Genomic DNA, 18,181 nt, shown 5'->3' on the forward strand with positions numbered 1-18,181 from the left:
AGATCTAACCACTGCTTTCCAATTTTAAAAAATTATGAATTTATTACTATGGTGTTTAGTTTTACATAAATTTCCATTGGTAGCTGTGACAGACTGCATGTTTTACAAAGCACAAGTACTGTGTACACACAGCTGCAGGACTGTAAAGGGTGCCACTCATCTAGTCTCAGATGGTAGGGGCACTCGGAGCATGTCCTCCAAAGATGGCCAGAGATGATGGGTATGTTCATATGAGAGAAGGCAGTCCTTACGGTATGCTGGCCCCAAGCCATATCAGGCTTTAAAGGTCAATACCAGCATCATGAATTGGTCTCAGAAACAAATTGGAAGCCAGTGTAGGTTGGCCAAGACTGGACTGATATGGTACTATGTCCCACTCCATTCAATGTTCTGGTCACAGCATTCTGTACCAACTGGAGTGTGCATACAGTCTGCAATGCTAGCCCTCTGTAGAGACCAATTGCAGTAATCTAATCTAGACAAATAAGTGGGTACTAGATCAAATCAAGCCTGAATTCTCCCCAGAAGCTAAAATGACAAAACCGAGGCTATCGTGCTTTGGTCACATCATGAGAAGACAAGATTCTCTGGAAAAGTCAATTATGTTAGGAAAAGTGGAGGGCAGTAGGAAAAGAGGAAGACCCAAAATGAGATGGTTTGATTCAATAAAAGAAGCCATGTCCTCCAGTTTGCAGGATCTGAGCAAGTCTATTAATGATAGGACATTTTGGAAGTCTTTCATTCATAGGATCGCCATAGGTCAGCGGCGACTTGACAGCACTTAACAGTACACACAATATAGATGTTACCAGGGCATGCACCACAGTGGCAAGATCTTTCCCACCTAGGGAGGGCTACATTTGGCTTACCAACCGATACTAGAGAAAGACACCCTTGGCCACCACTGCTACCTGTCTTTCCAATAGGAGGCCTGGGTCCAGGAGTACCTTTAAGCTATGAACCTGTACCTTTAGGGGGAGTGAAACCCCATCCTGATATGGTATCTTAATGTTTCCATCTCCAGGGAGGGCAAAAAAAGTGCTGGAGAAAGGATTAAATCTCTTCCTGTTCAAGGCTGAATTTTAAAAAGAAAAAAAAAACCAGCAGGAGTTCTAATTACAAATTTCCTGTTGTCTCATCTAGCTGTGACCAACTGGAAAAAGGCACTTAATTAAAATAGCGCTTAATGAAAAATTCAAAGGAATAGAAGAGGCCTTGACATACCCAGGAAGTTGTTTTAAAGCAAACATAAAGCAACATATAAGGCAGTGATTCACAGAAGTCTAACACAAGAGAAGTACAGCTGAAATCAATGGAACTCTACCAGTTTAAGGATTCTGTATATCACACTCAACCAATAAATAAGTATGAACTTAATTGTCTAAAATGTATACAATGTAAAGGTCTTTTCTTCAACAATGATTTCATAAGACAACTTTACCTATAGCATGATCATGAGCAACATGGATGAGCATGTTTTTGAAGAATAAGGCTATTTGTAGTCACATAATGGGAGGGCGCTACATTGAATGTATATTTGGAATATTTGGTTTGGAATATTTGGTACTGGTACTTTCTTAGTTCAAATAAAGCTTCCACCAAGAAGCATCCAACAGGCACTTGGATTCTACTAGCCCAGTATTTGACTGGTTGAGTATACAGCAGGCCCACCTACCAACCACTTACTCCTGCATAAATAATATCAATGGCACACTTTAGAAGAAGACTGATCCTTCCAGTACCCTTTCAGAATCAGTAACCTCCAAGACATGTGGGATTATCTTTAGTACTCACTTCTACATTCCAACCTCATGCTATTTGTCAGGCTACCAGGGGATTCAAAATGAATGTGACAGGGCAAAACGGCAAGAACAGTGATTTCAGACTGACCTGGAGTACAGTAGCAGCTTTATGCTTGTCCATGAAATGATGACCTGTTTTGCAACTGACAATCTTTTTTCTGATACAGTAGCTTCTCCAAAAAGACTGGATTACAGTTGCTGCCATATGTAGCCTCATATAGAAATCGATCTCTTTCCGAACCTTGTAGCCTCGCCAGTATGACTGGATAATTGTAGCTGCCAGGCTATAAATATCAGGAAAAAAGCATACTGAATTTAGGAATAATATATGCCCATGATTGAGCACAGCTTCTTTCTGAAAATATTATATGCATATATAAATATATAATGGATGAGGAAGTTCAGAAGAGAGTTTTTAAGTTTATTGGACTACCATTTTTATGTTGCAGAGTTTAGAGAAGGACTTATATATATTCATAGATATAGACCAATGGGGACTGTGTATGATAACACAGAAGATGGTAATATGATGAAGCAAAGAAAGCTGGTGCTGCATTTATTTATTCCATTTATATCCTACCTTTCTTCCATCACAGAACTCAAGATTTCTGCAAGATTCCCAGGAGATCTCCCATGCAGGAGTGTTGACCAGATCCAGAACTGATTAGCTTCAATAAGGTTGATGTGTCATGCAATCTACAGCCATACTCTTGGTATAAAGAAAAGTCTATAAAGTATGGTATAAAATAGGGGCCTAATCCTGTCCATTCACTTTGTATACCCTCTCATGGACTCTCTGTGAGTAGCGGGACTATTGAAGAAGAAAGAAGTTGGCAGCAGAGGATCCTTGTGTATATGAACAACAATCATTCTGGAATCTACTCAGTGATTGATGTATAATGAGACTGGAAATATACATAATATCTTATATGCTAAGAGCCAAGTGGCCCTGATCTGCATATACTTAAATCCGGAGATTGGGGCCATGAACGAACATCTTCCTATACTCCTGAAAAATGCCCATTTTACAGAAAAATCTGAAATATAAAAAGATAAAGATTTAAAAAACCTAAAATGATAAAAGGAGTGACTGTATCTTTAACCAAATGCCCTTGGTGGCTGTTGCTAGGCAACCATAAAAGGCAGGGAGATGGGGCAGGGCACTTTCCAGGGCTTTGGCCTTTGAGGGAGGATTCATTAGGGCCAGGCCCAAAGCAACCACCAGGTAACTTCATACCACATGTCTTGCATGACTCACCAAGGCTTGACTGCATGCTGCTGGTCCACACCAAGACAGTGTAGTGTAGTGGTTAGACTTTCTGAGTTGGATGTGTGAGGCCCAGGTTCAAATTGACACTTTGCTGTGGAACCTCACTGGGTGACTTTGAACGTCACACACACTCAGCCTAACCTACCTGTCAGAGTTGTTGTAAGGATAATATAGAGGCAAGGAGAATGAGTCCCCATTGTGGAGAAAGGCAGTTTGTCAATGAAGTAAATTAATAAATATAGATGAAGAAGGGGCAGATAAAAGTAAAGGTGTTTAGTGTGTTTGAAGGAGAGGACATAGGGAAAGGTGAGCATGTGAGCCTTCCAGGATAAGGGAAAGAAGAGCTAATATGGGGGAAGGAGATACTGAGAAAAGAGAAGTACCACCCACAAGTCATTGCAGGTTCCCCACCATGCAACTGGGCCCTGATCATCTGACACCATGCAAACAGGCCATAGGGAAGAGGCTGCTGGATGGGAAGGGAAAAGGTGAAGGTGTGGGGGGGAGACAAAGGTGGGTTGGAAGGAGAGAAGGAACCAGGGAAAGGGGGAGAGGCTATGGGGGCCAAGGAAGAAAATGAGACATGGTGGAAGAGGAGAAAATGATATACCCCCACTTGTCAGACACTATAAAGGAAAATAATCTTTACAAAGGATTAATTACAAAGAGTGCTTTTGCAGCAATTGACTAGACATGCATTATGTAACTGTTATTGTTTGCACGTTATCAGAAACATGCACATTAAATCCTCTTGGACATATTCCTAATTTCATGGCATGCATAAGATTCCATAAATCACAACATACTTACACATACTAAATTACTTATACAGATTTCAGGGTACAGAAGCAGCATTGCTGCCAGTATGTCATGTACAGTGACAGGAGCTTTAGGATTTGCTAGTTCTACATCTAGTACAATCACAATTGATACTGGTATTAAAGCAGACCAAGTGGAGCTGAGATATTGTTCTTCTGTAGCTCTAATAGGTCCCAGACTAACAGTGACCCATAAAACACTAAAGGGAAGCATGGTGAGATTATTTCTCTTTGTCACAGGATGGCCACTCATGCCAACCCAACTCCTTTACTTTTGGATTAGCAAGCATGATTTGTGGACAGTATGAACAAAATTAGATCACGAACACATTGCTCAGCATAATGGCACAAGGCATTAACGGCAACAAGGAAGGCAGTCACAGAGACAAGCAGAGCCCTTAAAGCTCAGGAGGAGAAGCATGACTAATGGCAGTACACTACAGTACTCACATTATACTTACATCTGCTCAAAAGTAGCAGCTTTTATAAAAACTGAGGTATGCATAGCAACAGCACATATTTACCATATGCAGGTTTACCTATACTACACTGGACCTGATGCCGTATATTTTAGTGAAAACTGTTTTGGACAAAGCATCATATAGTTCAAGTTATTGAGAACATATTCAACAGAACTGTATTTTTTTCTGTTCCACTGCTGTTAAAATTGGTAAAACTTTTTGAAAACATTTAAGCACAAGTGACTAAGAGATTTAGGCATCAATTGCACCAAAGCAAAGATATCAACACCCCCCGTCCTCCATTTTACTTCATCTAATAGGACTTTGATGAAGCATACTTAGGATCATGGTCTCAGTCCTCTCCCCCACATACTTTTAAGCACACGATCATGGGCAGAATTATATAAGCACTTACCTCATAATACTCCTTAAAATGTTACCCAACAAGACCCTTTGATATATACTATCCAATAGAGATGGGCATGAACAAGAAAAAAAACGAACTATGCAGTTCATGGTCGATCACGTTTCACGAACCACGAACTTTCACGAACCTGCCCCGGTTCATGAATCAGTTCATTTTGGTTCGTGAAAATGTCACTTCCAGGCCAGCAAACCACTGCTTCCGGGTCAGCAGAAGGTTACTTCCAAGTCAGCAGAATGTCTGCAGGAAGTCCATCTCCTGTTGCCTAGGAAACTGATACATTAATACCTGCTCCTAAATATTTACTGGCTAGTGGAGCAATTGGAATTGTGTTGTCTATTAACATTGACTTAAAAAGAAAATAGAAATAGTTAATCTGATAGTCTATAGGATTATGATTATTTCTGACAGACTATCTTGTAGGGGCCTCCAGTGAAGCCCTTTTCTTTATTAAAATTATACTGTGATGATGTTATGTTTCCGTAATAAAGTGGCTTGATCTCTGGATCTTACTTTTGAGAACTGTCAAAATGTTGAAGATAATTTCCTCCATTACTTGCCACGATCTGCTTGCTAAACTTGTCTCTCTTCGGACTGATTAATGCCATATTATCTTTGCTTTCCTCGCTATGGTTAAGGGAATAAGGAATACAGTTCTTCTCTTGCCTACATTCTTGATTACTTCCTATTCCAAAGACTGTAGTGAAGGAGTTAACAGACATGGGCTGAGTGTTGCCAGAAGCAATCGATCTTTCAGGCGTATTCAACAAGTTCTGCTTATTTTCTTTTGCACCAGTGATAAAGAAGTTCTTTTCCTCAGTGATGTTAATGGTTTCTTGGTTCAAATTATTTGTCAGCTTTTCTGGTTCCTCTCCTTCAGAAGCATTCACAACACCAAACTCATGCGCATAACGATGTTCACTACTGAGTTTCATCAGCTTCTTAAAATACCAACACTGGCGCTGCACAGCATCCACACTGAATTCACCCCTGGGGGATGGGGAAAGTGAAATGTATTTATAAATTTTAGAATACTGAGTACTTCTACAAATTGTATTATATTCATAAAAATACCATTAACTTTGTAATTACAGTTTCATGATACAATGAAAGTGACAATTCGTGTGCAGGCTGGGCACATAGCCAGCTGATGCACTTATCTCAATGAGCCATCACATTTATAAATACAAACAAGGCCAGGGCTGTTGAGGAGTTTGAGCATTCTCACTGAAATATGAGTGCTCTATTAATTTAGAGAATTTGTATACTGTCTCTTTAGAAACCAGCATTCTACTGTATACTGCATTGTTTATTCTGGGGTTTTCTGCATTTATTTTGTTGCTTCTACTTTGGGTTTAGCCCCAATTTCCACATGCATTTTTGGGGTCCTTAGTTTTCACTGCAGTCCCCCCCTTTTCCCCGATTCTTTTGAGACTCCTTTCTTCCCTTATGCTTTTGGTTTTGTTTGTTCCATGCACTCCCACTCATCTCCAACTCACTTTTCAATGACTGAATATTTGTCATTGTTGAACCACTCTTCCCGCCACCTTCCTTTCCACTGCTTCTGGTTTTGTTTTTGATCTTTTAAAAAAATCATCAATTTCATATCACTATGTCGACCTACCATTATAATAATAAGTGCAGCAAGTTCTCTGAATTCCCAGCTTTCATTTAAAAACAGTAAGTCTCTAGCCTATTTCCTTGCAAGATATGCCTTTCCCTTGGGAACTAGATTTTCTTTTTTAAAAAATGAAAGCCTGAAATTAAGAGAACCTGCTGCACTTATTATTACAATGATAGGTTTGTACAGTGATATGAAAGTGACCATTTTTTTAAAAAACTGCAAAAGCCCTGGAGGGGAGGGGGTAGCCATTTCTGACACTTAACCTAGCAGCACAGTTTGAAAACCACATAGCAGCTACTGCACCAAGTTCCATCCCTAGGAGGTCATTTTCTTTCTGCCTTCTGGCTCTGGGTCAGCCTGGGAGGGGCTGATTTGGACCACATGGCTGGAAGAGCTGCTCCCCTTTTAGGCTGCCCATGCAAAGACTGGCCATGTGTTCAGTTTCCATCTTTTTTTTAAAAAAAATCAGCCTTTATATCAATACAGCGATATAAGCATATAAAAGGAGGGGTGTTGTGACATCACTGGATATACCACCCATGATGAGAGCACCCTTGCTTGAAAATCCTGATTGTTTAAGGCCTGTGAGGAAGAAAATAAACTGACTCTACAACTGTAAACATGGAAAGAGAGGGTAGACATGTAGAAGAACCATACCTAAACTGATTTCAATGCTTGAGGATTGACTGTTAAGAAAATCAGAAATAAGCTGAGTGTGCAGGAAAACCCTCTGTAACACCAGTAGACAAAAAAATCCATGTATTAGAAATTTTATCATTTAAATGTGTAACAGTAGTAATTCATTGAAATGATTGATGCTTAAGTTCTGTTCAATTCCAATAAATGTCAAAATTTTCAATATAAAACTCATGAATTGTAATTTTTATTTGGCTTTAGGATGTCTATTTATTTACAATAACAGATGGTGACTGTAAGTCTGCCTTCAGAAATGAGGCAAGTGCCAGCTACATTTCAGTGGCAGCACCTCACGATTGGAATGCCCTCCCAACTTGAGGCATCCCTGGTCATTACCTTAACGTCTTTTAGGAACTAGAACAAAATAGTTTTACCCAGGTTTTTACCTAACTATTTTATCTTTTTAGTTGCTTTGTGGTCATCAAGTCAGTTTTACTGATAGCATTGTGCTGTTTTTATGTCCCTGGTTTGCTTTTTCTACTGATAATATATGATGCTTTATGGTGTTTTTATTTGTAAGGCACCTCAAACAGGACTCCCAAAAGGCAGCTTAAAATGTCCTAAACAAATATACTAATAATAAGCAACTAAATTCAGAATAACACATCTCATTATTATTTATACACCATCATCATGGCCTTATAAAGTTTCATAAGAAAAAAAAAGTCTGTTGCTTACTATACACACAGCACAATCTTGAGGAGGAGGGGGTGAAAGCTCACAGGGAGCTAGCTAGGCACTATGCTGGCATACCTTTGAGAGACACCTGTGTATCTCCAAAATACACCAGCAGAACACCCCTGTGACACTGCACTCTAGCTGGGTGCTGGTGTGGCAACATCAGAGAACAATGCTGCCACAAGCTGCTGTGCCAGTGAATGGACCCAGGGACATGGCAGGAATTAGTCAGCTCCCCAATCTGCCTCAGTCTGGGAATGCCCATCCAAATGAGCAGAAAGTTACCACCCAGCAGTCAATCCACAGCCTGTATGTGCCAATACAACAGAAAAGGCCAAGCACCCTCCACAAATGCAGACAAAAGCACCTGCATCAAAGCCCCTGTGGAGCACACAATGCCAACAACATTTATAACCAATCACGCTCCTCCCTACTTGTGGCCAAACCCTGTCCTCAGTCACCACCCAGTCACAGCCCCTCCCCCAGCACTACATAAACTTCAGCCAGGGCAACTCATGGTTCAGTAGGTAGGGCACGCACCACCAGACTCTTTCAGAGAGGTCTCTGCTGTGCACACTTAGAACACACAGCATGCAGAGATGTCACTTAGGAGGGAACACTGAGAGAACACTTAGCACTAACACCTAAGGGAGAAAGCAAAGTCTCTGCCATGTAGCTAACATATCTCAATTCAGAACCCTAGTAGGTACCCCATCTCCATAGGCTCAACCCAAAACCTAAGGACAGGTGAGCCAGAATGGGACTCCAGTTGCCCTGAAGAGGTCTACACCTGCTTCCTCTGTTTCCCTCACATAAGACTGGGCACCACTTCAGCAGTGCTGGATCCTACACAGGAGGTTGAGGATGTGTGCACATGGGAGCATCCTAGGCCCACCCAGCACCATGGAGTATGTGAGTGAGGTGGACTTGCTGGTCAGAAGAAGGCAATGGGGCAAACTCAGGGAAGTGTACTCAGGAGGACAGCTGCCTCTGAAGGAGGTGCAGAGAGACTAGCAGCTCCGTACTGGTCTGTTAGCACACTCCTTTACCAGGTACCCCTCCCCTCAGGGTTTGGGGTGCCTCAAAGCTGCCCTATTTTGTTATGTGGATCATCTGGCCAAGCAACAATGGAACCCACTGCCTTGCAGGATCAGAGTCTTATGCAGCAGCAGCAGATGGAACAATTGCATTTACAGAGTGCTTCCTCACAGGATCAGTAATGTCATTTGGAGGACTACAGCATGTGCCTTAGGTACTTCCTTTGCAAACAGAATCTCCATATTGAGATGGAAATGCATGTCCTGCCAGACCCCCACAGGCATGGCTGTGGATGGCACCGTATCTTTGTTGTTTTCCATTGCTGCACATTTTTGCTTAACACCAGCACAGGTAGTGATTAAATAGGGAGACCTGGTAGCATGACCAGTGCAGTTCTTGCCACTCCGCTCAGTGACTGATTCCATCCTGCCTTGGGTAGCCTTCTGACCAGCAAGTCCACCTCACTCACATGCATATTGTGCTAGGGAAAACTCAGCCAGTATCCTCACAGCCTATGAGAGCAGCTTGCAAAGGCACAGATGCTATACCGGATAGAGGGAGTTAACAACCCTGTTCATGGGATCTCTTCATGATTTGCTGTTCAGTGAAGACTGGGGTGTTCTACAACTTTATCCCCTGTCTATCTAGCTGTGAGTGGATAAGACTAGCTCCATGCCCCACCTCCTCCCCACCTCCATGATTTTCCTTTAGGGCTGCTTCTTCACACATTCCAGCAGTGGATTCTGATTTAGGTGCCTGTGCTAGGATTGCTGTTGTTGGTTTTTCTAGTGCAACTAGACTTCTGTTTTGTTCAACTGCAAAACATAACAGAGGTATAGTGGCACTTTGAAGGCTGAACTCACACATTGGTCCCCATTCCCATCCTGCACAAACACTGGCTATCACATGAAACAGGCTGGTAAGTGGTCTGAGGGTGTAGGGCTGCCCTGGTATGGGGGCTGGGTGGGCTATGAGGCCCACACTCCATCACAGCACTGCTGGCATCTGATAAGGCATTCAGCTTGGTAGCACAGCTGCAGAGGACTCAGAGTGGACACAAGGGAGCAACTGCCCTGGGTGCAGCATAGAGGGGTGGTGACGTACCATCCTGGTTGAAATGATGGACTCCAGTGTAGTTCCATAGTTAGCCATCCTGTTCCTCCTTTTGTGGTTTATGGGGGCAAAGCAATAGCTCCACGTTTTCTGATGCCACCAGCCTCTCCCCAGGAGCCAGGGGGGCCATGCTATACTAGTGCCCTTCCACTGAGCCATGCTTGTCTGTGCAATGGTCTCTGCCTGGCCACATGTGGCTGGTGATCAGGTTAGGGCTGCAGTGGACTGCCCAATGCCTAATGGCATGCCCCCTTTGAACCTACACTCTTAGCCCAGTGGTTAGGATGCTAATCTTGGGTGTCTCAAGCACAGGTGCTACTATGATAGCAGCCATTGACATATCTGTTCTGTTACTAGCTCCACCTCTAATGTTAGGTCACAAGTTCTACACACTTGCATAATACAGGTAGAAAGCAGTCAGGTGCCACATTAACTTCCTTTGTCTACCCTATGAAAACACCAAGCTGTTACAATGCTGTAGGATACTCCACCATTTCGAAGTGTGAGAACAGAATTGGAATAAGGCCCAGAGTTCCATATCTTGGCAGGTATTGAAATTGTAGAAGTCACAATTTTCAGTGCTCCAGGCTAAGATACATCCATAGAAACACAATTTGAACTGCATTTTATTATCTGGCTAATGTCATACCAACTTCTAATCATATTGTGGAATACAGTATAATAATTTATTATACATAAACAAAACCAGTATCATTCAAGAGATATACAATTACAGGACCAGTTATAATTAAAAAACATTTTTTCTATCATTTTATGACTGCAGAGAATACCATCTGGAGGCTGCAAATAGCTTTCAGAAAATTTTCCCTTGTGAAATATTCATCATCAGTGATCTGCAATACCATCTAAGTGAAACATCTCAGATGGTATGAGATGAGACGGTTATTTGTAATCCCATTTTGTAGACAACTCAGTATGATTTCTCTTTTACTTAGAAAAGAAAATACTCTTCAGTGTCAATTAGATGACACTTGATAAATAATTTTAATCAATCTCTATATATTTGCATATTGAAAGAGGAAGGATAATGATAAAGTTGAATATTGTTTTACTAAATTGCATTTTGCAGCTTGACAACTAATACACTTCTGCACCGAATGTGCCACAACCAATAATATTTTAGAATAATGCTTTTTTCCCCTTTTTTAAAAATAAGATAATGTGTTTTCTAAAAACACATCCTGAAGGTAAAAGCTGTGCCAAATAAATATTATAACATTATTATGTCATTCTATATAAGTAGATTTGTGCATTAATATCATTATTATTCCACTCTTGTTTTGCAAATGGCCTTTAAATGCTATAAAGAGGTTTATTGTTTATATTTCTTCAGTTATATTTCCTTTTATAAGCTTTTATGTCATTTTCATCTGTTTAAACTATGACTAGGAAAAAGGTTTCAACTTCCATTAGTGTCTTTTATTTCCAGACATCTGTACGAGAGCCTGTTGAAAGCCAAAACACCGAAACGGAAGTGCATTTTAACATAGCTACTTACAACTAAGTGTCAAAAGATTAACTGACAGACATTTACTAGAACAGAGTAATTAATTTTTTAGAAAGCACATAATTCTTAAACATGGCAACCACAGTGGATCTGAAAGAAGGAACAACACAGGCAATTTAACTGAGCAGGCATGGTGTATGAAACATGGATTAGGAAACCTAGCAGTGATTACCTTTGGCAGTTTACATACTTGAGGTCATATCTACAGGGCCTCATAACTTAGTCAGATGTCAAATAGACAAGGAGCTTGCTCAGGTTTATACTGCTCTTAGCAATGCTGCAGTTAGGCTACAATCCCATGGACACTTACTTGAGTGCAAGCCCCACAACTCAGTGTGAAATTAACTTCCAAATAAATATAAAGCTGTTTGTTACTTAGTTCATAGAAAGTAGATACATGTTCAATAGCTCCATTTTCTATATTTTGTATTACATATTTTAAAAAATATGCTATAAAATTGCATTTGGTCAAATATCTACTTAGGTACAAATATCATGTAAATTCTTTTTGTGCATTTCTAATCAGGCATGTGCTGAGATTCCATGAGATTCTTAAAGGAGTCTCAAAGCAATTACGTCAAGAAATTACAAAAATTGTTATTTTTAGAACTCTCCATTTTAATCAGATTCTAATATAGTCCATGTTCTTGGAGAGAACAAGTTTTAAAAAAACAAGCTGGGACCATGAGAAACTCATGAGAAAATTCCCTTACTGGTCCCTACTTTGTCCTCTGGCTTCTGACACCCCCCTCCCCCACCACCTCTCTACCATTTCCTCTCACTGCCATCTTTTCCTCCAATCTTTTCCCTTCCACATACTACTCCTTCTCCCCCCTTCTCTCCATTATTGGTTCTCACCTTCCCTTGCCCTCTTGCTGTGCCCTCTTTCCTCAATCTGACCTCTGCTCACCCGCTTCTTTCACCACTCTGCCTGCTCACCCACTCCTCTCCTTGCCATTCTGTCTACCACCACCCTCCTCATTGCTCTGCCCACCCACCACCATTTTCGCTCATTTGTCTGCCTGCTCAGCCCTCTCCTTGGCACTCTGCCTGTCAGTCTACCCCGCTGCAATTTTGCCCACCATCTTCTGCAAAGAAGACACTCAGCGTTTCAGCTTGACAGGCCTCCTAGGGGAGGAGGAGAAAGTATTGGTGAGGCTGCCTCTTCTATTCTCAACCCAGCCAACACTTGATCTCTGACACCACCATCATCATGAGTGGCTCTCCCCATCCCGAAATGGTGGATGGGACTCCATCAGAGAGGCTTTGTGTGTGTATGTGGAGTCAAATGCTCCTCTCTTTTAGGTGATTTCAATCCAACAACATTTCCTCCCAGGTTTCCGATTTTTCTGCAAACAGTAGGAGATCCCCAAAGTTTGCAGGAAAATGTCTATAGTCTGGATATGGCCATGATTTAAGTATCTGCAGATGGGACCGTGGTTGAGAATTAGATATACTGATGAAACATGTAGATAAACAAGTTTTCAAAAATATATTGAAAATACTTACGTTAACTTTGTGGCTTTTTTGCTGACTGAATTAATTTCCTTAATCTGAGTTTGACAAAGTGCTATAAAACTTCCTGGATCTGGCTTTTTTTTCATTACTTCACCTGAGACGTCTGCAATGGAACTTATGTTTTCACCATTAAGTATTTTCAGACTGGGCAGCATTTTAAGTAAGGAATTCCTTTAAAAATGAGAGAATGAAAGTAATGTCAGTGCTAGAAACGTTTCTTCTTATTACAAACTCTGGACATTCCTGACTTATAAATAGAATGACCTTTGGGGAGAGACTGAACATATGTTGTTTTCCTAAGCATAAGGTGCACAGAAAGGCTACACTCCAGCAGATTCAATGCACATGGTTAATTAGGTCTTTTCCCCATTGTTGCCTATGAAGAAGAGCTCCATATGTTTATGAACTTGTTTTTCTACTTCTAGCCAAGCAAAGGGTACCCTGAACACTCACAATACTCTGGATTGCAGCATTTATTTATTTTTCATTTCATTTGTGAAATTGGAATATATGAAAAAATGAATAACCAACCATAAAATTATAAACTGGAGCCATAATGCAACCTCCTTACAATATTCACCTCATTTGTGATGCCACAGGGGCATCTGGTCCCACAAGGTTCTATTTGGTCCCCCATGCTCGTCAACATTTATGCAAAGCCACCGAGAGAGGTCTTCTGGAGATCTGTGCTAAGTTGTCACCAATATTTGGATGACAGTAAGCTCTATCTCACACTTTCAGTCAATGTGGAAACCACAAACAGGTGACTGGAGACAGTTATGGGATAGATGAAGGCTAAGAAGCTGAAACTTAATCCCGACACAATGGAGATGCTATTGGCAGGGAAAAAGTTTGATCCAGGAATGGAGATATCGCCTGTTTTGGATGAGGTTGCACTCCCTGTAAAGGAGCAGGTTCACAGCATAGAGCTACTCCTGGACCCAGGCCTCCTGCTGGATAAACAAGTAACTGAAGTGGCCAGAGGGTACCTTTCATCAGCTCCCGATGATGAGCCAGTTGCGCCACTTCCTGGGCAGGAGAGATTTTGCCACTGTGGTAACAGAATAGATTACTATTTCCTGGTAATACACCCTGGTAACAGAATAGCTTACTGCTGTACATGGGGCTCTCCTTGAAGACTATCCAGATGCTGCAACTGGTACAGAATGCTGCAGCCAGAGTGTTGACTGGAGTGGGTCGTAGGACCATATCATTCCAGTCTTGCTCCACTGGCTCCCAATTTGCATCCAGGCATAATTCAAGGTGCTGGTATTGACCTTTAAAGCCCTGTACAGTTTAGGACAGCAGACTTTAAGGACTGCATCCTCCCATATGAACCTACCTGTCCACTCTTGTCATCTTCATAGGCCTTTCTTTAAGTGACCACCACTATCTGAAGCTAGATAGGTGGCAACTCAAGAAAGGGCTGGTACTGAAACTTCAGAATTCCCTCTCCAGGAAGATTCACCTCTCTCCTTCTGTCCTTGTCTTCTGCCAGAGGGTGAAGACTTTTTTGGTTCATTTGGTGTACCCCCCCCCCCAAAACCTCTTCTTGGCCCTCTTCTCTGGTTGTGAATGTGTTTGTTTTTACGTGTATATGTTTTTTATTATATTTATGTATGCATTTCAAATTATCTGTTTAATTATCTGTTCTTTGCTGCCTTGGGGATCAATTTTGAGTGAAATGGTGGCATATGTTTTAAATAAATAAATATAAATACATAGATCTGTGACATTTGGTTTGAACAACAGCCCCAGTCTAAACTCCCTGTTTGCTGTGACACAAGAATACACGGCTCCATTTATTACAGCACTGGATCAGCTGTAATCATGCAATGGAAGATATGGAAATAAAATGAAGAAGCCCTTGCAGGTGTGGCAGCCCTTCATGCTCAATGGTGATTCCAGATCAGGCATTCTGGCAAACAACATTTCTATGGGGGATAGGGAAGAAATATACAGGCAAAAGCCCCCTTCACAGAGGATTCCTATATATCTCTAGGCCTACCTAAAAAAAGGACACTGTTCCTTAGTGAGTTTCAAATTCAGGCACATTGTAGCCAAGATTAAACCTTTCAAAAAATTAAGCACTTGCTTAATTCATTTCAAGTACAGTCAGTGAGAATATAAGGACAATTCTAAGGAGATCAACTTAGACTACTACTCAGGTCTCCCAGGAAAGAGTTCTAGGGATTGTATTGCACAATATTTAATTTTTGCTGGCTTGTGCTCTTTGCTTCTGTAAATGCCATTACAACTAGAAAGGAACCTGATACCAGAACAACAAAACAAATCCACTCATTGTTTAATTCTCACAATTGTAAAAGTGCTAGATGATATTGCTAAACTTATAGCCCCAAATGTACACTGCTTAGTTATTAGAGACAGTGCTGAACAATGATATACTGGAAAGGTGTCATATCAAGTTGACTAATGCTGGAAAGCATAGTTTCTTAGAGCCATGGGATCTTAGCACTAGTTTTTCCAGCTGGGCTTCTCCTGGTGACGGCTGAGTCAATATTTCATTTAGTGAAAACTTCCTGGTGAATATTCTGTCACTTAAGAGGCTCTATTAATCATTACTGCAATGAAACACATTCCCCTAAGGAGTGCTCAAACTGATCCCAGGGTTTAATTTCTAAAAAGTGATTTCTTAGTACTTCAGCTTCTTCAGTGTTATCACTGGCTGAACATGAAAGTAGGAAACCAATTGGGATATTTTACAACTAATTCCTTTGTTGGTATCAAGGGGTTATGTAAAGTTCATTGGAACATATTGCCTGAAGTTATAGTCAACACTGAATTCAGTAAATCCATACTTTATCCTATCCCATTAGATAAATTAATCTCTTATCTAATCATGGAAGTTCTATTGGGTTAAACAGTATAGAAGGAACTGGATAGTTCAGAAATTCCAAAAATTTATTTTAACCTGAATTTACTTGAAACAGCAATATCAACCATTAAGAACAATATAGTTTAACTACAAACAGTAAGATTATGAGGTTGCCATGCAGTATGAAATACTTCAGGAGAAATTAATCTTTGACTCCTGCAGTCATAATAAAAAGTTATTTGCATCGGGTAAGGACATAAATATGTATTTACAGCAATTTCAATGCTAGTCAAATATCAGCTTTCCAGTATTCTCATTTCCCATTAGATAAGGACCGCATCTCAGTCACATGGATCTCCTTCCTCTTTTCCCTCCTGCTGGGAGCCAGTTTGGTGTAGTGGTTAAGAGCTGCCAAACTCTTATCTGGAGAACCGGGTTTGATTCCCCATTCCTTCACTTGAAACCAGCTGGGTGACCTTGGGTCAGTCACAGCTCTCTAGAGCTCTCTCAGCCCCACCCACCTCACAGGGTGATTGTTGTGGAGGTAATAACAACATACTTTGTAAATCACTCTGAGTGGGCATTAAGGTGTCTGAAGGGCAGTATATAAATCAAATGTTGTTGTTATTATTATTATGTATAGCACTAACTGCTAAAGTGATATCAGTAGGGTTGCCAGCTCCACATGGGAAAATACCTGGAGATTTGGGGGGTGGATCCTGGAGAGGGTGGAGCTTGGGAAGATGAGGGACCTCAGCAGGGTATGATGCCATACAGTCCTCCCTCCAAAGCTGCCATTTTCTTCAGGGGAACTGATCTCTGTAGCCTGGAGATCAGTTGTAATTCCTAGGGATCTCCAACCACCACCTGGAGGTTGGCAACCTTATATATTACAAATGCAGGCTCTCACTGACCATGTAATCCAAAGCCTATTCTCAAAAATGATTCAAAGCCATACAGGGCCTGAATCTTTCGCTGAACGGTCCATGCAAGCAAGTTCTGTAAGCATATCAGAAGTTCTGTGTGCATAAGCAGATGCTGGGTTGAGCCAATTCACTTTTGAAAAACTTAGTGTGTGGGTTCATTAACTAAGTTCAATGAGAAAATAAAATCTAGAAGAGCTAAAAGCACAAATAGCAATTGGGGAGGAAATGGGGGAAAATGACAAAAATACTGATTCAGCTTCATTGGTGTCTTTATAACGATTTGGAAACTAAAAAGCAAATGCATTGGAGAAGAGGACTACTAATCCAGGTTCACTCTTTCAGGTGTCTCAGTATCCCAGAGGAATCTGAGGTAGCAGATGTCAAGAAAGGCTTGAAAATCTGAAGAGTAACAGTAGACAATACTGGACTAGAAGAATCAGTGGTTTACCTTAATATAAGGCATCTACATATGCTCAAGACCAGGGAATACAAAATGATTATGAGTGCTTCCACATGAATGCATTTGCAGGAGATCAGTGCTCTAAACCAAAGCAACAGTTTTCTGTTATTCCTTATTTTTTATTCCTTATTCTAATTACTGCTAGGTATGGACTAGACAGGATTAGTATGGGTGAAAGAGTAATGTTGTAGTAAAACAGCAATGGCAGCTCTACACGTCTCCAACATGGAATGACTCTTAAATACAACACTTCCTGCTTTTCTCTTATTATCACTGAACCAGTGTGATACATAGAAGCACTCATAAGTAAATGAAAAAGCAAAGGTAGAAAATGAGTTGTCATTCACAAAAGACATTGGCAAAAACAAAAGGAGGAGTTCAAAGTGTGTAAGAAAAGCGTGCTGAATCAGACTAGGGGTCCATCTCTTCCAGCATCCTGTTTTACACAACGGCCAATGAGTTGTCCTGGCTGAGAGCCAACAAACAGGGTACAGAGGTAATGACCTCTGATGTCCCACCTCTGATGTCTCCATCATTGGGTTTCAGGGGTTTACTGCCTCTGAATATGGACATTATGCCATATATGTCTGTCTACATATCTGCCTTAAGTATTTTTTCTGTATTCTGTACTCTACTGATCTTCTGAGAGTACATGAAGTTGCATGTCAGTGGCCTGTTTGGGTGGAGTTGCTTATCTTACAGGTGCCTACTGTGGTGTCTACTTTCATTTTCGCAGCCACTTGAGAATGTGTCCTTGAGTGCTGGCTTGAGCATGGGAACTAAAAATTATTTCATTTTTTGCTTCTCTCCTCCAGTTTTTCTTTCCTCCTATCTGAAAACCCCTTCCTCCCCTTCCTGGCTCTCTTGCGCCAGAATCCTAACTGTCCATATCCTACAGGCGAGAACTCACCCTATAACTAACGCCTCCAAACCTCTACACGTCACTTCTGCCAATACCCTTGTCTGTGTATGCTGATACTGATGGATCT

General features: G+C 41.1%; 1 protein-coding gene across 1 annotated transcript in view; it reads right to left on the reverse strand.

Annotated features, from left to right (window-relative positions):
- LRRIQ1 (leucine rich repeats and IQ motif containing 1) overlaps positions 1-18,181 on the reverse strand; it is a 159,177-nt gene that overhangs the window by 99,364 nt on the left and 41,632 nt on the right. Inside the window, exons 15-17 of the mRNA XM_054989427.1 lie at positions 12,962-13,141; positions 5,289-5,765; positions 1,891-2,086 (exon numbers count right to left, since the gene is read on the reverse strand). Of these exons, the coding sequence (XP_054845402.1) occupies positions 1,891-2,086; positions 5,289-5,765; positions 12,962-13,141 (853 nt within the window). The remainder of the gene's footprint in view (positions 1-1,890; positions 2,087-5,288; positions 5,766-12,961; positions 13,142-18,181) is intronic.

The sequence above is a fragment of the Eublepharis macularius genome, chromosome 9, assembly GCF_028583425.1.
Source record: "Eublepharis macularius isolate TG4126 chromosome 9, MPM_Emac_v1.0, whole genome shotgun sequence".
Lineage (NCBI taxonomy): Eukaryota > Metazoa > Chordata > Lepidosauria > Squamata > Eublepharidae > Eublepharis > Eublepharis macularius.